At 39.8% G+C, this 26,476-nt stretch overlaps 1 protein-coding gene across 12 annotated transcripts in view; it reads left to right on the top strand.

Moving 5' to 3' along the window:
• The window catches only part of LOC125760548 (cGMP-specific 3',5'-cyclic phosphodiesterase), a 58,808-nt gene that overhangs the window by 1,160 nt on the left and 31,172 nt on the right, over window positions 1-26,476 (top strand). For 6 of the 12 annotated variants that reach the window (XM_049420772.1, XM_049420777.1, XM_049420778.1 and 3 more), the window contains exons 2-3: window positions 3,202-3,472; window positions 18,585-19,669. In XM_049420772.1, coding sequence (XP_049276729.1) covers window positions 19,085-19,669 — 585 coding nt within the window. In that variant the 5' untranslated portion in view covers window positions 3,202-3,472; window positions 18,585-19,084. The other 6 variants (XM_049420783.1, XM_049420781.1, XM_049420780.1 and 3 more) reach the window with 6 other exon arrangements.

The following is a 26,476-nucleotide window of genomic DNA, read 5'->3' as shown; positions in this document are numbered from 1 at the left end:
TGCCAATCGGTAGCGTCACCGATCAAGTGCAAGTAGTATGGTTGAATCGATGCGACCGATATGAATTGCAGTGTTGGGGATGTTTCTTTTCCACATTGTTCGTTTATTTGTTTTTTTTTTGGTTGTACAAATGAGAAAGATTATGGTTTACATTTAAACAAAACAAAAATCATGCGAATTGGCTAACGTGAAAACATCACTCAAAACATCACTGTGAATGAAGTGTAGTTTGTTTGTTTGTGTGATTGCAAATGTCTTATTGCGTGAATTGCCAGTAAGCATTTCACGTAGATAAAGCTAGTGAGAAGTGAGTGCGGAAAGCGAGAGAGAGAGAGAGAGAGAGAGAGAAGAAACGTGATTAAAAGCGGCAAAACGCAAAAACCCTACACGATTGATTAGTACAACGACAATGGCAGTGTGCTGGTAGAAGAAGAAAAAATCAGCACAAACATTCATGCAAATACAGTAGCCGCATCCATCCGATGAGTAAGACCAAACTAGACGTGTAGAGACGCACGCAGTAGTTGGGTCGAGTTTTGTGCGATTAGAACGTCACCGAAGTGTGCGAACGCAATACAGACGAACAAAAACACACCGGTGACAGTGAGTGTACAGATGATCGATCGTATGGAAGGAACGATCAAACGATCGATTGAAAAAGTTATGATGTGTGACGCACATACACTTAATATGCACATGCTTGGAGGGTTTGTAGATCGTTGTTTAAGTTAAATGAAGCGTGAAATTGAAACCGAATTTGCATGACTACCTTTGCTAGATTCGACGCAAGAAAAATCGTAACAAAAAGATCAGTTTAAATTATTATAAAAAGACAAAACAATCCCAAATTCTAAATAAGTTTTTTTAGTTTGTTAAAATTTTAATAATGCAATTTTTTGGAAATCAAACATAATTTATATAAAATGTGTAATATAATAGTACATAATAGACAACACTATTCATCAGCTGGTTGTTGGATGATTAGTGCTGAAAAAAAATGGAAAGTTCCAAAATCGTTTTACCATACGCCCAGCAAAACCGATAACGACATAGAAAACAGGGTTCAGCGGGAAAATACAATATGTTTTAGTACAATATTTTTAATTTATTTATTTTTTTATTTTGCTCGGTTAGAACGGCCTGATCGTATCAAGATTTATTTTACCACGTAACAGGTTAGTCAGTCCATGCTACGGCGAGACGGACCGGATTTGAGCTTCAGTCCTGCCGGGGGGCCGGCGCCGTTTATCACATACACCATCGCGCCGTACCCATTGTTTTAAATTAACAACATAATAAGAACAGATGATTTGCTCAAGAAAAACTTATCAATCATAGAATGTACAATAATATTTACATTAATATTTGGACATTCCTTTAAACTGGGTTTCGGATTTCCCGGCTTCGGAATGCTCTTTATCTTTTTATGTTAAATGACAAAATATTACCTCTTATGGCTGGAGGAATATTTCATCCCCTTCGTAGCGCTCAGAAATGATAGTTTTAAAGACGATTTGACGTAATAAATGCCAAAACAAAGAAGGCCATTTTTTTACTTGTTTATTGAATATTACGGTCTATGTTGCATTGAGGTAATCCCCGACTAGGTTTTTACATTCTATCGTTTTCTTTTATAGTAGGAATTTCCTCCTACCAAGCTGCCATAACCCGGACATACTCGGTTGTGAAGGCAATATGTTCAATTAAAAAAAAGTAAAAATTCAATTAAAAATTCAATTAAAAAAAGATAATAAATGTTATGTAATAATAAACAACAAAGCTAAAGAAAACCGCTTAAGATAACCTCACTCATCAAAACAATATTTATCAGCTAAAAAAGATCATCCGTATCTGCTCACTCTATCAGAGTTGATATATAGATGTTCCAGGAAAATGTACAGGAAAGTGATCGATGTTCCACAGTATTTATTAACAAAAGTAGATGCAATTATAGTCCATGTTGTCTAGTTTTCCAAGGATAAATGCTTTGAAAATTTTGACCAAAAAAGAACGCGTTTCTGTACCACTGTGTAAGTATGTATGGAAATGTCTCTCATCGACACTCAAAGCACTCAGACAACCGGCTAGTATAGTATCTTGCCATTGGGAGGAGAAATTTACTCATCCACCCACTCTCCATTTGGCGTTCCATTTTTCTGTCAGTTTGAATGTCACCAAAAACTGTGGGCGACAGCTTCCCCTCGAATTGAGATTTGTTTTTCCTTCTTTGTTGCCCGAGCTTCACCTTTTGGTTCGGGCTCTCTCAAATAATTCATCGAAAATATAAAACACCCCCCAAAACACAGACACACACACACGCACACACACCAAGAGAGACAAATTCGGTAGTGATTCGCTCTTTATCACTACCAAAACGCTCTCCGACGCTTCGTCCTGGCGTGCTGGGGCTTTGTTAGCAAAAGAGCGTTAGCGTAGGAAAAGCGGGAAAAGCCTCTTCGATTGGAGCGGCCAGACATAAGCAACACGCAAAACTCACCGAATGCCCCGCGTGTATATACGTGCCAGTTACGAGAGCTTGCGATACGGGTGCCAGGTCAGACTCGTGACAGCTTCCAACCGAAACGGTGGGTAGTTTTTCGGGCTTCGCAAACGCACAGCACACGGCCAGTCAGCCAGTGTTCCCGTACGGCCGGGTGTGAGGATCCCCGACCCATTCCGTTTGCAGCTGGTGGGTAGAATATGTACACAAGTTCTTTACTTGTGCGTTTTTTTGGCTGTGTTTTTCTTTGTGCTTTTCACCGTGGTTTGGTTGCGCGTGCATCGTTATACACAATGGAACCTTTTTTTTTCCTTCGTTTGGCTCAGACTTACTGCTTAGTTGTGGCTGGGCTAGTGTGACGGCGACGACGGTTAATCGCCGACGGAACAGAAACGGCAAACGTGTGTAGGAGTGCGTATCCGGAGGCGTCGATCCGAGGACGTCGAGGTCAGCCATGCCGCAAAATCCATTGATCCCCGGGCACAGCCGTGTCGCGCTGGGCAGTCAGTGGTGGAATTTGATCGCAATCGTATATACCGTTGGTGACCGATGTGTTTTTGGTGTGTCCCGAAAGCAATTGCTCCGGAACGAGTGAAAAATCCCGCGTGGCGTGATTGCAGTGAATAATGTTTTGTTACGTTTGTGAGTGAGTTTTTTTCTTCCTTTTTTTAATGAAATATTTTTAAATTATATTCCCACAGTTAGCGAACCAAAATTGTGAAGTTTTGTGATAGAGTTTTTTGCCAACCAAGTTAGGTAACTAGGGCTCGGAAGGAAAATTGGAAGTGATGGGTTTAGTTCGCGGTTAAGCCGACGATAGTGATAGAGCAAATTCCAAACCAAAAGCTTATTTACCCCGAATGAAACGATAGTGATTTTCTGTGTCTGGCTGATTGAAGAACACCCGGAAAGCGGATGTGGTTTGCTTTTCCCTCGCAAAAGCTTCCAAAAAAAAAACATCCTAAAAACTAGGTAAGTGGAACCAGGAAATGGTTTATCTTTATGTGTCACCGTGTATGTATGTATGTATGTGTGTGTGTCCGTGTGTGTGTGCATTTGAGTGGCAGCAAGAGCAACCAGGACCAGCCAGATTCGAAGCCAGATTGGAGCCGCGAAGAAATATCGTCCCTATTTTCGAGAATGTCGCTTTGGGCGCATCGAGTGCGCAAAAGATAAATTTTCACGCTTGAAAGATTATTTACAGTGGCATGTTTTTCCTTCGCTCAACGCGGCGACATTCCATGGGTGCGTGGGTGGTTTGTCATTTGTTCTTTTTTTTTTCTTTGGTACGTGTGTATGTGTGTGTGTGTGTGTTTTTTTTTTATGTTTCCATTTGTTTGTTTGTTGACTCCTTCCGTTGTGGTGTTCGGAGTTGCTGGAAGTTCGGAAATGAAACTTCCCCATTTTCCAGTGTCTGTTTACGCTTGTGTGTGTGCACTTGTGCGTTACTTGCTGCTCATCGCTAATGTTGCACGCATAGCAAACAGTTGATACTATTAACAAACACAACAGGGAAAGATTTTATTGAATACGAAATAAAAAAAATATATATTATACACACACAAATTACCCTGGCGCCACATGGGAATATCGAGCGATACTTTATCGATATTTTGCCCTCCTTCTTCGACTGTGGCTGCATTCTGTGCGGAAGCGGGACAAGAATGGAGTGTGAACGTTACACGTGACGCAAGATAATTGCCATCAACCACGTGTGCTAGCTGGATGGAAGCGCCCGGTACTTTACCATTGTGAGTGAGTGGGTGGCTGCCGGAAAGGGTCGGCCCCCAGACAGTGGAACCTTGAGAAGTACTTTCACACTGTTCCCAGCTTTATAACACCTGTTTCGCGGACTGGCAAGCGAAAGATGAAAGAAAGCGAAACATGTACAAGTGGTCCTCTAGGAAGCGGTAGGTTTGTCGCGGCTTGAAGTGATTATAAAATACAAATCCCGACCCCAACTTGCCACTCTACGAATGATAATCTTTCCGACAGGGTGTTTGTTTGTTTGTAGTTTACTTGCGCGAAAGTGCTTTTTGCTTTCTTTAACTTTCGGGCTGTTAATCCTACGTTTATGATGTGGATATTATTGTTGATGTTAGGTTTAATCAGATTTATTTATTCAAAGTTTGAAGCTTTGATGGTTTAACTTCCAACGTCTTTTAACTTTGCTAACATGGTGGTGAAGTAAAAATATAAATAAAAAGCTTTTTTTTATTTATTCTATAAAGATCTTTTTATATTCAACCACTCCCGGTACAAGTCGTTTTCTGTGATTTCATAACCTTGAAGCTTCTGGCGGATCTAAATTTGGCCATGTTGGGCCTCCTCTGTCCATATGGAGGATTTCAAAAGGCTTTTGCAGCGAGCTGGGTTGTCCGGTGTCGTTCTGGTGACATGACCAGCTGACCGGAGCTTGGTTAGTCCAATACAAATAATAAAGATCGTCATTAAGGTTTTATTCTCAAATCCGGATATTTTAATATATTTTGGAAAAAACTAAGTATTTGGCTTATGAAAGTATTTTAAATATGTATATTTTCAAATAATTTCAGCTTCAATCATTGTGATAGATGTTTTTAGTAAAGAATTCCATTTCCATATCTCATTGCAATTAATTTTAAGCTATTTATTTAACTCAAAGTTAACATTTTTTCAACAAAGCAAAGTTGAAACTTATAGTCAGAATAAAATACAAATAAAAATACTAAATCCCACTAGAAAATGAAAAAAGTTAGCCCAAAAACATATCATCACGCGTTGCGTGAGAACAAAATTAAATAAATAAAGTGTCTGATGTTCTCCACAATATAATAAAAAAATATCGCCTTTTGCCCCCTTTTTTTTCGTCGGTTTCCACTAAAGAGTGCTTTGGGACGCAATAAAGATTAGCATTATGGTACGGTAACCGGTTGTGGCACAAGTGCTCTCTCGAAACCACAGCAACAACCGGATCGACCGGAAGGGACAGCAATATTTTTCTTCCCGTGGGTTTTCCCAACGGCAATGGGGACGATGTGTCCTTTACGAGCTGTCCCGTAGAACGTGTATGTAACGGTATGTAGGTAGGTGATTTAGTTCACGCACGCACGCACGCAGTCAACCACCCGTCCCAATACACCCTACCCGGGGTCACACCATCTATATTGGTCTGTACCAGGAGGAGTCAATGATTTCAGACTGATGAAAAGGTATGCTGCTGCTACTGCAAAAAAAGAGAAAGAAAGGCCCCACAACAATAGAGACATATAACTGCTCTGGGAGTCAAGGGATGGATACTTTTACTTTACTAGCAAAAGGGAAGCTTTCATCGATTATTAAGGTGCCGTTGTTTGTGTGCGTGAGCCAAAAACAAAAAACAAAAAAGAAAGTAAAAATGAGTGAGGAAAAAAAACACCAAAGCGAATGTGTACGAAAAGTTTTTGGTGCCAGGTGTAAGGGATGTTTTTACAACGCACCCTCCAAAGGCACATACAGACACATAAACGAATGGACGGATTTGCACAATAAATGGCTTAGCTGGGTCTTAAGCAACATCCGCGTCGCGTAACGCAGTGTTACAGCAGGCCTGTGTTACAGCAGGCGCGACGATCTCCGAACGGGACAATGGATCGATGAAGTTGGGTGAAATGTTTGGAATTGTCTTTCAGTAAGCTTTGCATTGTTTGTGCTCTTGTGTTTTGTTAGTAGAATGTTGTCTGCTAAATAAAGCCTATTAAAGGTGCAAAAATAAATGGTGTGAGAAGGAAGACCTTTTAATAATGATGAGGACAATAACATGTTTGCCATTTATTTTTCGTATTGATTTTCGAATATTATTTTCTGCCTAAGGGAAAACATTTAGCTTTTATTTAATTTCAAAGTAACAATGTTTTATCTATTCTGTAATATAACCAAAATCCTTTAAAATCGGTCCCATTTTTAATGCGCTGTTAGTGCGTCATTAAATTCGTCCGTATTTTATCACTTTTGGCATCGGCTTCATGGCCGGCTAAATTATGCTCGTACATTAACCGGACAAACAATGCGAGTAAACACGCCAAAGGGAATGTTCTCAAAATGATATCGTTGTTCTCACAAGTTTACTTCCGTTCGTTCGTGCTTACCATGGTGCCATAATTATGACAGCCGGCGGTTGGCCAGCACGTTAAAGTGACAAAGTTTGGTATCATTGCTCTTCCCGCTATTCTTTTGCGTATACGGCTGACGCGCCCCCCGGTGCCTGGTTACGCTGTCCTAATGACATTCGAATGACCAACCGGGCGCCTCCATCGCCTTTCCACCGAGGTTAGTCAACGTTGCTTAACGTGTAAATGGTGTTCCCATTAAATCTGTATTTTTCGTTATCGGACCCGCTTGATGATAGTAGTCGTGGCCGCATGGTGAGAGTGTCGTGATGATGGTTTTACCTACCGGTAAGCCTTGTAAGTCTCAACACAAGAAGCGACCGGAGCCGTCGCTATCGAACGTGTAATCTCGCGACGAGAACCAGCGAACTACCCTCAAACTTGTGGCCATTGCCAACAAGCAATGGAATCGATTTTAATCCGTGTGGCATGTCCTTCCACACAACCAAACCCTTGCCTGTCTAGTGCCGGGATTTGATGCCTCCCGAAGCAATCAAACTCCTGCGCCGTGGGATTATCGTGGGATTTCGGTAGGTCATAAATTTGCAAATGGTAAATCAGTGAGGATCCGGTCGTTGGTTTGCGAACGAAAGGGATGGAAAAGAATTTCGGGCGAGGAGAAAGTTTTGCCTACCCACACCTCGGAAAGTCGGAAAGCTATTGAGTTGAAGTTCGGGTTTTTGGTTTTGCTGTGAAGGCTAATGCCGTGCGGATGATAGTTTGAGCGATTGGGATCATTTTCACATTTTACGATCAGGGCGGATTTCGTACAACTCAGCTGAAAGTTTTCACTGATTGCCTTTCGATTGCAGGGTCGCGTTATAAAACATTTGGCAGTGCGGTAACTTATTGATGAGTTCCGTGTTTACTTCATGACAAAATTAGTGTTTTGCTAAAATATTGAAGAGTACTGCAAAATAAATGAACAGCTCATTTAACATATGTTTTTGGAGTGGAGGGGTTTTTATAAGAGAGCTGTATAATTTAGGAACATTTATTCGTATTCTTTGATTTATAAATAATTGAACTACAAGATACCCAAAGGTTCTCCGTTTTGGTTCTAATTCTTAAATATTGGAAATTTAATTTTAAGTTGCCTTTTTACGTTTTTATTAAATAATATTCGTCTAGTTGGATATTTTTGAATACAAATCCAATTTATCGGGTTTATTGCCATGAAACAGCAAAATTAATGATGGAGCTTTACACTTTTCTACAATATAAGCTTCACCTCAAAGTCGCAACATAATTATCAGGCGCTTAAAGAATGCTTTAGTAATATGAAAAAAGTTGCATGAATTGAAAACAGAAAGCAAATAGTTCAAAACCTGATGCCAAAATCTATTACACACGGAAAACATGTGTGGGGAAAATACCACAAAGTGAACTGATGATGAGACAAGAGAACATTCCATGGAAACCTAATATAACATGTCTCGGAGTACACTTTGGCAAACGAATTAGTTTCAAAACTCACATAGAAAATCTAAAACTCCAGTCAGGAATAACAAACTATTTTCCTCTATCTAAATCGAAAATCAAAACTAAATTTAAGAAAAAAGAAATTAATTTACCAATCGTTCATCCGACCTATACTTACTAGAATGCTTCACCAAATAACAATCACAGCCACAATAGAAGAATTTATTGGAAAAAAAACACTAAAGAAAGTACTGCAATAAATATCTCGCCAATTACTCTAGAATGTTGAACCATTTAGTTATAAATAAAGCTGGCTATATTTGTCCCATTATCTACTTTTCTTTATTTAGTGTTAGATGAAGTTATTAGGTTAGGTTAGTATTAAGTCTACCCGCCTTTTTTGCCCGTGGGTTTTTTTGATAATTTTTTCTAACAATGCTGAACATTACCTTCTCATGAAATCTAAAGCTCAGCAATCGCTAAAGAAGTTCAAATTAATGAAGAAAGGAAAATGTAATTAAAACATAGTCTTTAAGCGTTGACCGAGGGACGGTATATTTGATAAACGGCGTCAGTTCCACACGACAGGACCGGATATCAAATCCCATCCGGACCATCCCCGGAACAAGGACTGACTATCCGGCTACGTGAAAAAAATAAGTCTAGTAAGCCAGAAATGGCCGACGTGATCTTACAGGTCTTTGAACGAAGAAGAGGGAGAGTGAGAGATTACTTAAAAAATTATCTTATAATATTGTAAACCCGCAATAAAAAAGCAAAAAACTACTACTATTAGTGATTGATACTAGGTACTTTGATTTCGATTGAAAGCCAGGGTTCGCAAGTTCCACTGTAATAGTTGAAATACGTAGTATTTTAGTTATGATTGAAGAAAGTTTTATTATTATTTTTTTATTTGTTTAGAACGGCCTGATCGTATTGATAGTTGTGTTTTTCCTTAACTATACAAAGATCATGCACTTCTCTTTTCTCTCTTCAGAAGTCGTAAAAATATTCTAAGAATATTTTTTTCTATTATGGACATAAGAAAACGCTATGGTACTACAGCCCTACTTATTATAAAAATATTTTAAGCATATTACTATATTAGAACACGCCTTTGAGATATAGACAATGTTTTAAAGACGTTGAGTAACCCCGATTAACCGAAAAGTTTTATGTTCAAGAAATGCAAATGTTCCACATTTGCCGTGGGATATTAAAGAAATGTTGTAACATACGAACTTTTCGATTGAGTTGGTTGGCAGCGTAAAAAAGCTGTACGAATAAGAACAGATGGAATAAATATTCAATAGGTCAAATATTGAAGAGTCCCAGAGTTGTCAAAACATATCGCCCGGGGACTAGATAAGCTAATGAAAAAAATGGACTCAAAGAGAATTAGCGATGGCTGAATAGTTTAGGAGGTTGAATGGAAAACAGAAAACAGAAAAACGAAATATCTGTCACACGAAATATAAATGTCACACAACAGACAACCCCGTAGAACATTGTCCCTTTATAACCACACATGCCACGTAGGAAGAATTTATGTCACCATCGTTATGTCACTGTTCATATCGAATGTTAATTACAGGCAATTGTTCAACCGTATAAAAAGTAGATTTTAGGTGTTTCGAAAACATAAAAACAATACTGGGGGTACAACAAAAAAAAAAGTAACTATGCCACAAAGTTTGCACAGTTGGTCCGATGTGGCAATTCCTACAATCCTGTGGTGCAGCAATGTGTGATCATCGTGAAGGAATGCTGTACGATGATAGGATATGATTGATTTAGATACACTTACACCTTATGGTAAATTGTTGTGGGCTCCCTTCTTCTCAGTATTTGTAGAGGTATACAGACCGGTCGTGTGTGATAGGCCATTTTGGACATCAGTATCATCAAACGTAAACCATCGCTGGTGACGTTTGTGTGCGGAAATGAAATTTGCAGTGATTGGTGAAGGAGTGTGGATGGGTTTTTGGGGACGTTTGCCAAACAGCAAACAGAGAGAAAGCGAGAGAGGAAAAACGAAACGACCGGAAATAGAATGCCAAAACTGTCTGACAGTCGTCACGATGGCTTATACGATCTTCTCTTTTGCTGGTATTCCTTTGGCCTTTCCATACACTCTCTCTCTGCGAGACGTTACAGAACAACGAGACCCCACGGTAGGGGTCTTCTGGGTGCCCGAAACCCTTAGATAGAACAAATGCCAAAAGTACCACCGGGCGACCGGGCCGGCATCTTGTTTCAGTTATGAATGATTCTGTTATGCAAATCGGGAAGCGATCCAATTTGCATACTTACATCGTTGCGCAAGGTACGGCAGGACTCGTTCCACAAAACGCATTTCTCGCAGTTTAATGGAGTTCGGGGGTATTTTTTTTTTGGCTCAAGAATGAACCCACCCACAGCTGGATTATCATCGTACCAGCGTACTGCACGAGCGGAAGATAAACTTTTGCCTTTGCCACTTTTGCACCCGACCCGATGGAATGAGTCAAGCAGTGGATTTTTGTCGGTTGCCGAATGCAAAAACTGGGGAAATGAAACGTTTGCAAAATTTGTTCCCCTTTGTCAGTACCAGACCAGGCCAGACCAGTACCAGGCAAGCAAGTTCCAATTATTGTACTTGCGTTGTATTGATAATCAGCTTTGCTTATGATGCGTCCGTTCGAGGTTCTCGGTTTATTTGAATTGGGTTTCGTAGTTTTTTTTTTAGTTTCGTCCAAGCAATAATCCCATATTAGGTTGTCCATTTTCGTTGAAATTATTAGGGATTCTTGTATTTTTTATATTCCGTACTATTTTGCCCTCGTTTCGATAGCGACAGCCTTGATAAATGAATCACATTTGTGTCCAGCGATGAATATGCTTATTGGCGGGTTGAAATATTGATTGAATTGCTAGCGTTGCTTCACGGTTTATTTTCTAGTCTTCGCTTCGGTACACCCGGGATACCTGCCTGTGCCACGCTAAATCTGGATAACCGTCCGTAATTGACTGGTTTCAATCATCAGATACCTAATACCAGCACAAGAAGGGTCGAAATGGAACGCATCAAACGGTGTGGCACCGATCCCATGATGAGCATCGCTTCGCCCTTTTGAAACCTTATTGCTGTACCGATCCGTCCGAGTCCTTCGTGTCAGCGAACGCATCGGTGGGGCGAACGAAGATTGGCTTGGAGCAGTTTGCCTGCAGCTAGAACGAATGTGGTTGTATGCAAACATTCATCCTTATCATTCTTCCGTCCCCTTCCGGGATGAGGCATGCAGGCAACAACCGTTACCGGGGGGTGACACTTGATATGTTTATTTTCGTTCCGTTTTCTGTTGAACCATGGATGGTGGAAAACCTGACGAACGGACGAGAAGAGAATAGAAATCGTAAAGATCCATTCCGTTCGGTGGAAATGGAACGAGTCTGTTTGACAGCCGTACTCTGGGTACGGTTTCTGTAACGTTTCGTCGAAAGATGGAACCGGTCAGTCCTGACCTCGGTTTTAGGGAAGATGTGTGAATAAATAAATAAGCACAAACCAAACAACGCCAACAAGACAACAACAAAAATGCCATCTTCACGCTACCGCACAAGAACTGTTGGGTCGAAGTGATGACATGCAAAGGACACTCGGTGCGAATGACTGACGAGACAAGAAAAAAGTGGATTTCTTCGAAATGGCGAAAAAAGCTCTCCGTACTCAACATGGAGGGATACTGGGTTTTTTTTTGTTCTTTTTTAGAAAGTGGTTCGTATAGAAATTAAAATCACATAAGTAAACGAGCGGCGTTTGTTGCCATCCTGTAATGCGTTTTGTATTTTTTTATTTTCTTATCATAGCTGATTTGCACATTTTTAAACTACTTTAGCAGATTTGCATTAGCAGATCATTTGTAAATGAGAAATAATGAGAAATAGCTATCCCCAGAGAAGAAGTATTTTTTATACAAATACTCTCAACACACATTCCAATGATTTATTAGTTTTGCAAAAAACTCACTATGCGGAAGTATCATTTCCACACTATTTATGTAAAAAAAGAGAAATAATCTTTTCCACATCGAAATAATGACAATTCCTGGTGTTATTATTATCACAAAATTGTTTAACAAACGTATTTATAAGTAAAAGTTTTAAACATTTTTTATCCTTGATCGTCGAAATAAATTAATTTTTTGTAATGATGAAATGATCAATTATTTTTGTAATAATATGTGAATAATATTGTTTTCCTATTGCAGCAAGTTTTTACTTGTCTTAAGTAACTACATTAGTTTGGATGACATTGTCCGGACATGTGCTCGGTTTGAGGCCCTTCGATATTATTGATTTCATTTCCTGACCCTAAACTATAGCCTTACGTTGAAAGTTCAATAACGGCTGGCGCTTTTGTGGAATTGGTCTGAGCAGCTTCTGAATATTAAACAGCAAGTAAAAGTTTCTTCAATGTTTTTACTTCGACACTGAAAAAAAGCAAATTATTAATTTGCAAAATTAAGCACGAGCAAAATTGTGCTCGTTTAAAAGGGAATTTTCGTCGCATTTAGATTAGTGTGTTATATGAAAAACTCGTTAAACGAGGTAAGGAGTTTACCTGTATTACAAAAATACTCACAACAATCCATGTTCAAAAGCAATTTTGAATTTCAAAAAGAAATAATACAAAATTCCTTTTTCCATAAAATTTTAAAATGCAGAAAAATTTCATGAAGTTCCGTTCTTTTGTAATAAAACTTCAATTTTGGCTCACATTCAGTTTTCTATCATTTATGAAAACGAATATCAGACGTAATACTACCCACACGCAGCTAGATAATACGATTGGTTGGCCAGATCGAAGTTTCTAGCACAAAACGTGCTTGCAGTTATACTAGAGTGTGGTTTCTCCTTTTTATGAAACTACTCGAACCAGCTCAAACACGGCGGGAAGCTACGGAATGTTGTTATTGAAAATTCCTCTCTATATCGGTTTTTGGTTTATCGAACGGGTACATACGTTTTCTGTTTTATTTTGTCAGATGAAAATAAATCAATAAGATTGTCTGTTAGATGGATGTTGAGAGTGACTAGCTCGTAGAAGGTTTGCAATAAAAAGTAGAAGGTTTATCATAAAAATTACATAAAAAAGATTTATTTCTGAAAGATTGAAACATAGTTCTATGCAATCCATGAATGAGGTTAAGTAGATTTCTTTGTTAAAAAAAAGTATGAAATAATGGCCATTCTGCTTGATCGATTCGTCATAAGCAATATTGAACCATTAACCATTGCTAGAAATGCAAATCTTAATGCAAAACTGTGTGCTAAACTTCACCCAAAAGTAGTTACTTTGTCGTTACGGGGAAAACATAGCACTAACGCTTTTTTTTCCTTTTTTTGTCACTCATACACTTGCCTGTCCGCTGGCCAAAAATCTATTTATATCGTAACACTCTCGATCATGTCAGGGTCACCGATTTGGCAAAGAGTTTATAGCGTAAATACGCTTAGCGTCACCACGCTCTCTATTTCTCTCTGCTACAGAAAAGGGCTACAAACCGCGAACTGAAACATAAAATTTAACAGCCGCTGGACGTGTTTTTTTTTCTCCATCGATACGGCTCTCTAATGGCCAATCGATGGTTCCCTTGCGTGCGGCACTCCGTTAGCGTCCTGGTGTGCCCCGGACGGTTTGTCATTTTGGATGGAAGTTTTTGTCTAGCAAGGTCAGTGGCGTTACGGTTATGGTGAGTAACTGGAACGACTAGTTGTTGCTACCCTGGTGTGTAATAAATCAACATCCGGTAGGATGAAAGCAGGATGCAATAAAGTTTATATGCACTGGTTGCAAATTAATTCACTCCTTGGGGGGAGAAATGTAGTCGTGGCAGTTGCGTGCGATGTGTAGAACGCATTGCTTCGGAATATGGTATTATGGTTTGAAGTGTAAGGATAGGTTTATTTTACTGGAATAAAATAGCAGAAAAAATACAAAGACAATAAATATTATAGAACAAATATTTTGCCTTAAAAACAAAACATAATATTGAAGCATTTAATATCATTTAAATTAAAATACCCCATAACAAGGGTCTCTCTTTGTCCAGTAGCAGTACATTTCTTCCAGCTCTCGGTGGCGTTTTTGTGAAGTAATAATTCGTGCGAGTAAATAAATCTCCCACTAAGCGTAAAACTATAAATTGCCAACGTTAACCACCAGGTGCTGTCCGGGTTAAGCATGTGATAAGACAAGCACTGGCCTTCGCTTACCTGCTCGCAAGCACATAAAAACGCTTACATTTCATCCTACGTTGATGATGATGATGAGGATAATAATGATGACGATGATGATGACGTTCATACTGCTTGGTTGGTGGTTACAAACGAGAAGTAAATTGTGGTACAGAAATAAAGAGCTCATTAATACATATTACCTGCTGGTAAGCGTGGGTTGTTTTAGAAAAAAAAGGAACGATGCAAAATTGTGGAGAGTGGCTACAGAGAAATTCAATGTCGGTTTTCGTTAGAAATCTCCAACTATAATTTTTTTCTACTTAATTTAAGGAATATGCTAAACGATTGTATGAATCTTTCCTTTTCTGGGGCGTGGATTAACGTTTTAAGGAATAATAAAATAATAATAATAAAAATAATAATAAAAAGTGTCAGGGTTTTAGTCGAGATTTGGACCCATACCGAGAGTCGCGTATTGTAGGGTGACGTCTTACATGTTAAACATATTATTTGACGGACCTGATTATACTATGTTAAAATTTGAACCTGCCTCTAGAAGCAGAACGATACCTTTCAAATATAATAGGTCACCGAAACGGCTATATCGACTGATCGACCGATAGACCGTTTCATATATTTTATACAGAGGAGCGCTGATTATTCAGGTGCCTTTTATCCGCCAGTCCCATTATCCGTGCAGCTCGAAAATGACAGTTCCAAAGGCGAATTGACATGTTAGTTGCAATACTGATCATGGCAAGAAATAAAAATCTTAATAGGAAATGATACAATTTGCTCACGTTTGACCAAATAGAACAGATTTATTTTACAAAATGCAACTAAGCAAATAAACATATGGCTTTAGAAAAAAGTCCACTAAACACTAAACAATAATATTTGTCACTAAAAAGAGTTGTGCCTATTATTCGTGATATTCGCTTACCCGGCAGGGGCTGAGTTCTGACGAGCACGGATAATCGGCCTTCCACTGTATAAATATATAGAAATATCGATAGGGCAGTTTGCAATAGTGATAAATGAGAATCGTGGTGAATTTAAACCAAAAGACAGCAACAGGATAACAAGATAACGAAGTGAAGAAACGAGACCATTTTTTTAGGAAACAAGCGAATAAAGACAACAATTTTTTTGGTTGGCGTTAAGCGTCCCTAAAGAATTTCGAAACATTCGCGTTTATCTGCAATTGCCGTCTACAATAGTTTAAAAACACGTTTATTAAAAATTTCTTATCTAATCGCCTTTAAGAAAGGGAAGAAACATTCAGCAGGGAAATAAGTGATGCTCTTTGTATCAATGATTAATTTATAATGTCACACAGTTGTACACAATGTTACACTCTGCAGCAACTATCTGAGCAAAATGTATCTCCTTGAAAGCACTCAGCACACCCCATACGCTTACGAAGCAAAACCAATTCTAAAGCACAACATTCCTATCTCGCAGCTATCCACTGCCAACCAGGATCGACATCCCGGCCGTACACGAAATGGTACCTTTTTCGCAAACTCTGACTTCCGTATTCGAATCCGTGCGAACCGTTAAGTACTGCTGTACGGCTGCTGCACCGCTATTTATCTGTTGCCTGAGGACAATACGGTAAACATCCATCATCGCCCATTGCGCGTGTAATGCTGGTGTGCTAATGTGCTCACTGCCTCGAGCAAAACTGTCAAGGATGTTGGGGGTCCAGCAACAGGAACAGAAAACAACAAACAGTCTTACCTAGTGGTATGTACGCTCACAGCACAAGTGCCCCAACAGGCTCCACCAGGCTTGTGGTTTGGCAGGCTGTGTGATACGTGAAGTGTGAAGCCCTTTGTGCATGGAGCTTTTACCATTTTATCACTGCAGGGCGTGCAGTGGATTGTGCTGTGTATTGTTTGCGGTACAGCTGACAGACAGCACAATGGTTGAAATGGTGGGGAACAGCTTCAGGGCGAACGGTTCACTTTTTGCACAGAATGTTCTGTGTTTTTGTAAGCACTACTTCAGGTGAGCTGCTCGAGTGGAACTACTATTTGGAAGCGTTGATACTAAATAATCACGTACAGGAAAGATTTTTTTTCTAAATTGTCGAAGATCACGATAAATCCTTGAAAGGTTTATTGTTAGTTGTTTATAAGGGGTAAGCATTATTTTTCTAGACTACTAAAAGTCTTTCAAAGGGGTATATTTTAATTTGTTTTCCAATTCCACCAAGAATTAGACGAGAATTTATTTTATATTAAAAATATATGGAAACATCATCACTGCTTTGGTTTTTTGGGGACTCAAAAAGCTTTCTGTTACTAACTGGTTTTCTATTTCGATAACAATGAGCGAAACACTAAGCATTACCATCGATGCCCTTTTCGAACTTTAGGTTCGTGGGGTGAAAGTTTTTTCTTGTCTGTGTGTGTGTATATGACAATGTTCGTGGAATTGCTATTTTTAGCAAGCTCAAAAAATCGACACACTACCCGTGCCGTCAATCACTTCCAATTTCCTGCTTCCAAAAAGAGAAGAAAAAAAATCTCTACGGAAGCCAGCTCCTCTAGCGACAAGCGGATGTCAGCGAACGAAGAAGCACTTGCACCGCCGATGCTTAAGAAAAACAAAATGAAAGAAGCTGCTTTCCGTAACGCCATGGCCCTAACGGTGTAAGGTAAGGTACGGTTCGGGTTCGTTCCGGTGTGCTTACTGAGCTATTTATAGCCGCTTGGCCTTCCACCACGTGTCTGGGATCTGATGATGCTTCCTGACGTCTTCGCGTCCTTGGTAAGTGGCGCTTACGTTTCGACAGTTCAGCCACTCGATATACGCTTATATGCGTTTGGTTTGGTCGGTAGCATGTGCATGTGTGTAAGTTTGTTTTTGGGTTGGGAAGAGAGGTGGAGGGGGGGGGGGGAGATGGTGTTGTAGGTTAAGAACTTTCTTTCAAAGAAAGGGTACCATTTAGCGGTGAGCGCTGGTTGATGGTAGAAGTGCAATCATGCTTATACTGCTTCTTGGAAAATTTCCAATCAAGGCGGAAAAAGGGCACCCACCCCCCACTTCCGAAACCTTGTTGGAACCGACCCCACATGTAGGGGAGGAAAGTTTTAGATTTTCACTGCTTCGTGTTTCTCCTTTTTGCCACTCGATGCTATTAGTTTTCCCATTGCTTTTTCAAAAGCGAACAGTGCAAACAAGGACGAGGCCCATGCACAAGATCAGCGTTATCGAGCAGACCGCTTTTGCTTGCTTCTTGATGCCATTGAACATTCGTGGACGGTAGTCGTTCAAGATGGAGTTTTAAGCTTTAATGAGCACAATCTTTCTTCGATCGTTCGCAAACTTCCTGCGACCTTAGCAGCTTACGGGGAAAGCTATTTTTCCGAAACGAAACGAAAGATATTAGCAAGAAAAAGAAGCGAAAACGACTTACTTGATGGCTGCTTCACCGATGGAAGGAACTGGTCAAGGCGTTGCTTTCGTTCAGTAGCAGAGTCACCACGAGTCACGAGTCGAGATTGATGGTTTAAAGAAGCGTTCGGGTTCCGGTTTTTATTTTACCCTCGGTTAGGTTTGTGCTTTTACTGTCGCGAAATAAAATATAACGCAGCTTGAAGACTTTTTCTTAAAGAAAAAACATAATTTATATCTGAGTAAAATGAATAATGGACAACCTCGGCTAATGTCGTCACACTGAAAACTAAATAAAATAAATATTGTTTGAAGAAACATCTTTAGGAGGAGCAAAAATGTACGTTGGTTGGTGTTAAACACGGATTACTCTCCTCAACTTTTGTAGCTCTTTTAAGCTAAGGATTAAGACGATACTGTTGGGGAAAAAATACTCTTTCATTTACCCAAACTACCTACCTTGCCTACAGCACAGCGAAACAAACCTTCCAAGTATTACATCAAGCAAAGCGGTGTTATACAGTGTTAGATTGTAACATTCTTTGCTCTAATCTAGCTTCAACAATGTACTTAGGAAATAAAAAACAAGCAGATGAATCCATAATACTTACCTTCATAATGCTTCTTGGTTTAACGATCATACCGTTTGCTCAACAAGCAGATTACCTTTCCCGCTTTTTTCAAAAAAGCCTTCCAAACAGTGTGGCATCCTCGCTACGGTCAATATCTTTTCGAGTGTTGTTTCCCCATCTTGTATTTGTTGCCTCTCTCTTTCTCTTTCTCTCTCTGAGTATTAGCTTGTATTTTCGTCCTCGCAAATCCACGCTCGTTGAAGTGCGCTTTCAATCAGGATTTTCTTTCTTATCTTTCCTTTTTTTCTTCTCTGTTTCTGACTCTGTTCACAGGATCACCAAGCACAGGGCGCGCCATAATCACGCGGTGCTGCTAGCGGAGAGTTTTTTGTTTGGCTTTCCGACATCTTAATTGGCGCTAAAATACTATTTGATTACGCCTTACGACGAAGGCGTTGTACCTGCGGACCGTTTCGGCCTGGTGGAAAACGTTGCGTCCCACAATCGTTACGGAATTAGTTGCTGTTTTTAGAACAAGCTTAAGTGTGCGTGTGTGTTTGTGTGTAAGATCGAGAGTGGTTTTAATGCTATGTTAGGGAAAAGTGTCACAAGTGTAATGTGAATAATTAAACGGTGATTTTTTGGTGCGTACGGTATGGTACATGGAGAGGCGTCGGCATCCGCACAAGCGGATGTAATCGTTACCGTCCGGCCTATTATTTAGGCAGCATAACAACAACCCACACACACACACACACCTACACGCGTCCATCGGAAAACGGCATTGAAGCAGCTGTTCAGTGTACAGTGTGTGTTTTGCTCTGCCGAGCATCATGGAGTCCACAGAGACACTCGATTGGCCACAGAAGAACGGTAGCGGGACGGATACCAGCAATGGTATTGATGGCCATGATGTTCAACCACCACCGCCGGGCGATGCATCGGAACCGCCCATCAACAATAATGGCAACCAGCACGACAATGGCAGCAGTTGCTGTACCGTACCGAAGCTCGCCTCACCGAGACCGTCAAGCCCGGCCGAAAATGGCGAGAGTGCTAATTGCACCCTAATGCGCAGCAGTTCCCGACCCTCGACCGATGATGGCAACCTGCTGTCACCGAATACGTCGCGCTCGAGCATGTCCCAGTCACCGACCCATCACCATCTGTCCCCATCGCACCGTTCGGTACCGCCCGATTCGCTCTGCTCGTTGGAAGAGCTGGACGAGGTCGGTGCATTCTTTGAGGAGCATTCGGCCGCCATTGAACGTTGGTTCCGTGAACGTGCGCCGAACGATGTCATTAGCAAGCTGCAGTCAATTACCACCGGGGACAGTTCAAAGTCGCCGAAATCGCCCCATCGAGCGTCGGTCACTTCGGACCTGTTTCAACAATGGCTTGCATCGTCTCCGGTTAAGGTAAGCCTTTTCATCCAATGGGATTCGCCTGCAAAAAGGGATCAAATACACTGTACCGCGTACCAAACGTCCCATTCAGCATTGTACCCTGGTGTCTGGTGGAATGTGTGCAAGAGTTCTTTTTTTCTGTTCGTTGTACAATCGTTTGCAATTTTTAACAAAAAAAAAAACACTTCCAGCTGAACCAACCAGAACCAACCAGCTTCCGCTTGCTGAAACTGCCGATGGGTACTAATGATAATTTATAGTCCCGGTGCGACGGTGACCCTGGCTATCATTATGCAGATTAATTGAATGCATTTTGTCATGCTCAGTGTCAGGGCGGGGTGCGAAACCCAGGTGCTACTACTTGTTGACAGTGTGCGCTTCATTAGGACGCGACACGGGCGAGGACAGGCGACAACGGGGTTAATTATGGCTATTATTATGGTGCGGCGCACCGATGGAAATGGAACTCGTAAAGTTTAATCGTCTAATTGGCCGTTCCAACCGGCACGGTGCGCAAAACTCACGGTGCAGTGAGTTGGCTTAGTGTCACCGTGGACAAATTACGCAAAACTACTGCTTCCGGCTAAGATTGCTTCACGTAATGGCCCTTGTGTAGTGTTCTGCATTGCCCAAGCGATGGTAAAACAATAATGTTTTCTTCGCCGGCGTTTATTTGTCCGGAGAAATGGTTCGTAATGGCGAAGGGGGGGTAATTTAGGATGCGGAGTGGAGCTAGGCGGGATGGGTAGTTGATTTGAAACTGTTAGTGAGGCAAAGTGTCATTGACGTCATTACCATTGGAATTCAATGGTGCGAGTGCGAGTTGCTTAGCTTTTATTTTAATGTGTCAAGCATTTTAATACCATTGAAACACGTAACCAGTAATAGCAGGTGGGGACATTTTTTGTTCAAAACTGGTATCATTTCTATAGGAATGAAAGGTTTTTTTTGCTGGGTAATATTTCACCACAGGTCATGGAGACGCATGGTACTTTGTACAATATTTGAATCGATCATGCATTTTTTTTAGGTTACTAATTTGATCACCATAAGGGTGCAAGGAGTGCACAATGTACATGGTTTTAGCAGTCTTTTAGTAGTTTATTTCGAATTTTACAACAATTTCGTTTGTATTTGACATATTAAGAAAGAACTTACTTTGTCTCGCGTAATGCATGTGCGGCATCCCAGGCGACTTTTTTTAACAAAACATTAAAAAAATTAAAAAATCATATGTGTAAGCTTTTCTCTCAACTTTTTTCATATTTGACCAGTTATAATTTCTGTATGAATGAAAGGGTTTTCAGCTGGAAAATATTTCGCCATAGGTTATGGAGACGCATGGTACTTTTTAAAATATTTGAATCGAACAAAAAATGCGTCTAAGATATTCTCTAAATTTTTTTATTTGTTTTAATCTGTTGCCATATGTTGCCGCTTATGTTGAATATTATGTTTCGCTAGAATGTTGCTAGAATTTCGCTGTTTATGCTAGAATGAATGCTCCTAAGTAAAAACTATAACAAAAACATTAGAAAAATGGAAATTATTAGATAATTTCATGATCGTTTTTTGTGAAATTACCTTGAATATTATACAATCATCTCACTGAGCTGCCAAATATTACTATAAAATTAGCAGACACCGTGGTATCTCTGAATTTTGTTTTTGTTTATTTGTTTTCTTTTTCAATTATGTTTTATATACCTATGGGAATTATTATATTTATTAAACAATTTTTAAAAAATTGAAGTAAATATAACATTATTATACGGGGGCGGGCCGATGGTGCATATGATAAACGGCGCCAGTCCACACGGCCGGACCGGGTTCATATCCCATCCGGACCGTCCCCCCGTAGCAAGGACTGACTATCCTTCTGCGAGGTAAAAATAAGTCTAGTAAGCCAGAAATGGTCGGCGTGACCTGTAAGGTCGTTAAAGCCAAGTAGTACTTGAGGTAGACATATTATATTAATAACATTATTAAAATACTTTTGAAATACCTACTCTACGCACAAATATTGCATTTGATTCGATAGCGCGCTTCGAATTAATGATTGTTTTTCGAATGAAGCGATTATATTTACCACGCTGGTCTTAATGCGGCTTAATAAATAAAGCAACATTCAATTGTACGCGTTAATATTTGATGTACGAAATCCAATAAACCTTTGTTTCCGAAAAAGAAAAACACCACAAAAAACCAAAGGCTTACGCGGGGTACGATTCCGCTACAAAAACCCGTTTGCGGACGACGCATTTCGCTAGAAAACAAAAAGGTGTGCCTGGGAAATAAAAGGCAAAACGAAAAAAAAAAACAAAACAAAAAACCTTTCGTCCCATTGCGCCTATCGACCGGCACGGATTTAACGCTTACTGCCTATGTCAATGTTTGTGTGCACGTGTGTTTGTGGGTAGATTTTTCCTGAAACAGTTGTATTATTCTTTCTGTGGTTTTGCACTTGCACAGGCACCGGAAACCCACACCCTTTGTAAGCCCAGTTGAGCTTTGTTGCAGTACCGTTTGACCCCCGGAGGGCAGGGACAAAAACCAGGTTGGTTCCAACAGTTCCGGTTGTACGTGGGCAGAAAGGATGAGTTTTGCCAGACTGACGATGTGGCTGCATAAACTCATCGAATGCCGTATGCTGTGTGTCAGCAGCAAGTGCATACACAACCGGTTGTCAGTCTAACGGCCGACTATTTCCATGCCGAACCGATACCGATGCCGAGAGGCATCGAACGGAGCACATTGGTGGAATGTTTCGACCTAGGAAATAACCATAACCTAGTTGCCGGTGTCAGTCCGGTTCGAAGTGGACGACGATGCAGGCCGGACGAACGTAAGATTGAGTTAAATAAATCTCGGTTCCGGTTACCGACGACCGTCACGAACGGGGATGTTTACGCCGATGGTAGTCCACCTGGCAGCCATTTGAATGCATCGGCATGGGATGTCACGCCCGAGCGGGATGTAAATGCTGTCCTTGTGTGACGTTCCACTTAGTTAACAATTCCCTTACGGAATCAAAAAGAAAAAAAGTTTACAAGTTTCATGACGTGTCTAGAGACGTCAAGAGTTTGATCAAGCTCAGTTCCCTATCGGCTTGTGGCCATATGTTAGCTGATTTCTTTTTGCAATATTGTTCAACCTCTTTCACGTGGTCGCGTTAATTGTTGTCTGGTCTGCGATCTAATTTTCTTGTTCATTTTTAATTGCCTGCTGGTCAAACTAGGTACGGATACGGCCTAGGTCCCAGCTTAATTATCTATCTCACCCACACGGTCGGAAATGGTATGAAAAAAAAAACAGGGACTCCTATAGAAGACCGTTGTTTATCCGGAGGATAGCCGACATCGTTGGTGATGTTTGCCTTTCCGCGTGTCTTAACCACCGTTTGAACGACTGCAACCGGTCGGGTGATTTAATTTATTGGAAGGTAAAGTTTTAAATGAGATTTATGAGCCATAGCGGCGCAAGTGGAATGTGTTTTTTCCTTCGCATCTTATCTACAAGGTTGTCGTCTCGATAGGAAGATAATTTATAGGACTTTTTTTTAAAATCTCTCGTTGGTTTATGTTCTTTTCCTCTTTCGAGTATGATTTTTAGCAAAACAAGCTCCATAAGCTACCTCTCTAGGCGCGGTTTGTGTACCGAGTTGCACACAATACTGTCGGTAATTAAATTGTCTCTATGCTCTGACGAAGAAATAAAACGAGGACAGTCTTTACGATGCACTAAAATTATTTAAAAAAAAAAAACTACTCCGCTGACCGATGATAGATCGACAATAAACGGCACTAGGCATCTATTTACGGTCAACTATTTAGTCTCAAATGGCAGTATCACAGACCGACACTACTGGCCACATTCAAAGTGGAAGCACCAAAAAGCACGGAAATGATATAAATCTTCCAGATGCGTTTTTCATACTGCTGGGGATGGGATGGGGTGCAAAGCAAAGCAAAAAAATGCACTAAAAATGAATTAAAAGCGTACAAAATGGCTCACGGTGGCGATTCAAAAGGACACACACACACAACGTCAAAGGTAGTTGCGTTGATTGTACTGTTGGGTGTGCTTTTTTGGGGGGAGGATGAGTGTAAAGGCCACATCTAGCGTAAAATGGATGGTATGGTGGCTGTAAATCAAAGCCATACTGAGCAGCTAGTGGCGTGCTGTGGAGCAAACGTTATAACGGGCAGACAAGCAATATAAGAGCATAAAGGAACGCGCGTTGGAAATAAATCCATCGCTTGCAAGGGTAGCAAAATGTAGAATTGAGAAGAGCCAAACACACACAAAGGAGAGTAAAAAATATTACCTAACGAATAGGAAAGTGGAAGAAAGTCAATTTTGCTCGTTATAGACACCGTGCCCAGGATGGGAAATGGCGAGATCTACTCGGTCGCTTTACAGTCTGGCAAATGTGTTTCCCAGTACGATGGGAAAGTAAAACTTTTTTCTTTTTTTTTTGTGTGAGATTTTTTATTTCGACAAATGTTTTCTTTCTTCCACATTTTTTTATGTTTCCGTTTCATACTTTATCTGAAATGTTCTCTTTCAACTTTCGTTTGTTTTCGTTTATAGAATTCTTGCATTATTAATGTTGCTTTTCAACAAAACCAGAAACATATTTCTTAAATGCTTTGTGGTAAAAAGAATGAAAAATGGCAGATACAATATGCGTATAGTAATTTAATTTCTCATAATGGGAGTTTTTTTCTTATTTTTTGTATATATTTCCGGTCTAAAATGAAGTCTGTAGCATAACTATAAGACACCATTTATTTTTAAAATAAAAATTTGAAGATATAAATAAAAGTCATATTTTATAAAGTTGAAGAGAATAATAAAATATGTAAAGTAAGATTTTTTAAACATTTTTAGACCTGCTGTATCATATTTTTTCATCGGGTCGAAAAATTCCCTTTTTGAAAAAACTGTTAGACACCCTAAGATTTTTTATTCTATCATTGAAAAATACTTTTAAAATCTCAAGCAGTTTAAATGCATCTAAAATAATGCAATTAAATTTTGTTGACTGAATATTTAAAGGTCTGGGAGCTCCTGCCACACAACTTTAAGAGTCCCGATGTAAAATTTCGTTTTTTTTTGTAATTATTATAATCGCAAGTGCTAGTTACATATTTATTTTTGAACCTACTAAAATATCAGCCTTTATCAATACGGCCAGGCCGATCTATCTGAATAAAAATCAGCCTTTCAAATATTAAAAAAAAAGAAACAGTACCCATAACATATTCTTAAAAAGAAAAAAATTTATAGATAAATTTAAGTTGTTGTAAATCGCTTTAAATGCGGCGTGAATATCTTTAAAAAAATAACATACAATTGCATAAAAAAGAATGGTAGAGAATAGAACAATTATTTGTTTCGGTGCTGTCTTTCTTAGAACATATCTTTAACTTTCTATAAAAAGGAGTCTTTTATTTAGCTATATCCCATTTTTTAAATTAGTTTAATAAAAAAAATGTGTAAATGTTTTAAAACAGTAATAGTAAATGGAATTGCTCAAAGCTCAACATAAACAAACTAGAATCAACAAAGCACTGTAGCGCACTTCTTTCAGCCACGGAATGCAATTTAAAGTGAATAAATTGTAACACTAGCTCATCAGTGTTTTTCCCCGGCGAGACGTCCCAAACCACTTCATGCTGATTAATCTTCCAAAAAAAAAACAACCACATCTTATTTTAAGAAACTCTACAATGACTTGAAGTGAACGGTCTTACCACACCGGGTACACGTAAATTGTGCGCCGTAAGAACTTGTTCCGTACCGCTCGAGACAAGCAACATCACGAACGAACGGTTCTCGTGGTCGTGGTGATGAAAGTTTTGTCTAACACGTACCGTCAGGTTAGCCAAAAAGGAAAGGTTGTTACCGAGTTTTAATCGATGCCGTGCATGCTTTGCCGGAAACATGAAACTTTCCTTTAGGATCGTTCCGGCTGGCGGTAAATGCACGAATGCCAAGGAAAGTTAAGCCATAAATTAAATTAAATTATTTCAGCTGAAGTCATTCCGTGCATTGGAGCGCGAATCGAGTGGATTTCCAGCAAACAATTGAGACCCCTGTGTTTGTAGCAATACGATCCGTTTTCGTTGGGGGATGGTTTTTTTTGGGGAAAACAAGTTCCTATGTATCAGGTTGAATGAAAATATGTATACAATCCGGTACAGAAGGGTGCCATACCTGTGGAGGAGTTCATTAATTGGAATGGGGCCATAGAAACACAAGGCTTAATGTCCCAATGAATGAGGATGCTAACTGCAAATACGCTTCCGTTAATATCTTCCGCTGTTTTCTGTGAATGAATTTCATACGAAAAGATAAATTACTTATGCGGTATAATTAACGGATGGTTTTGTTATGTTTATGATGATCCATAAATAAATACAATTATATTTTTGATAACATGAGGATGGCAAAAATAGAATCTCTGCGCGATATTTAATTTAAATATTCAACTCAGTCTGTCTCTCTCTCTCTCTCTCCCCCCCCCGTACAATGTTCTTAGCGCTTAGCAGAAAACAATGTATTTCCGGCATAAAGACGATAAAATCGAATGGAATGAAGGAATGAGAAAAAACGCAAATATTCACATGCCAACGAATTGCTCTGGTAACCCAATCACGTTCCTGATTTACGAAGCAAGGTTTAGACAGTGTGTCTGGTATTTATCCCTCCCGGCCAGCTCTCCTCACTACTCTCCTCCATTTTCCCAACTCTGGTTTTCGTTCGCGAACGACAACAACACAACATCGTCCTAACACACTACCATCCGCGACA

This window comes from Anopheles funestus, chromosome 2RL, assembly GCF_943734845.2.
Source record: "Anopheles funestus chromosome 2RL, idAnoFuneDA-416_04, whole genome shotgun sequence".
Lineage (NCBI taxonomy): Eukaryota > Metazoa > Arthropoda > Insecta > Diptera > Culicidae > Anopheles > Anopheles funestus.
This window is presented reverse-complemented; position numbering and strand designations above follow the sequence as displayed.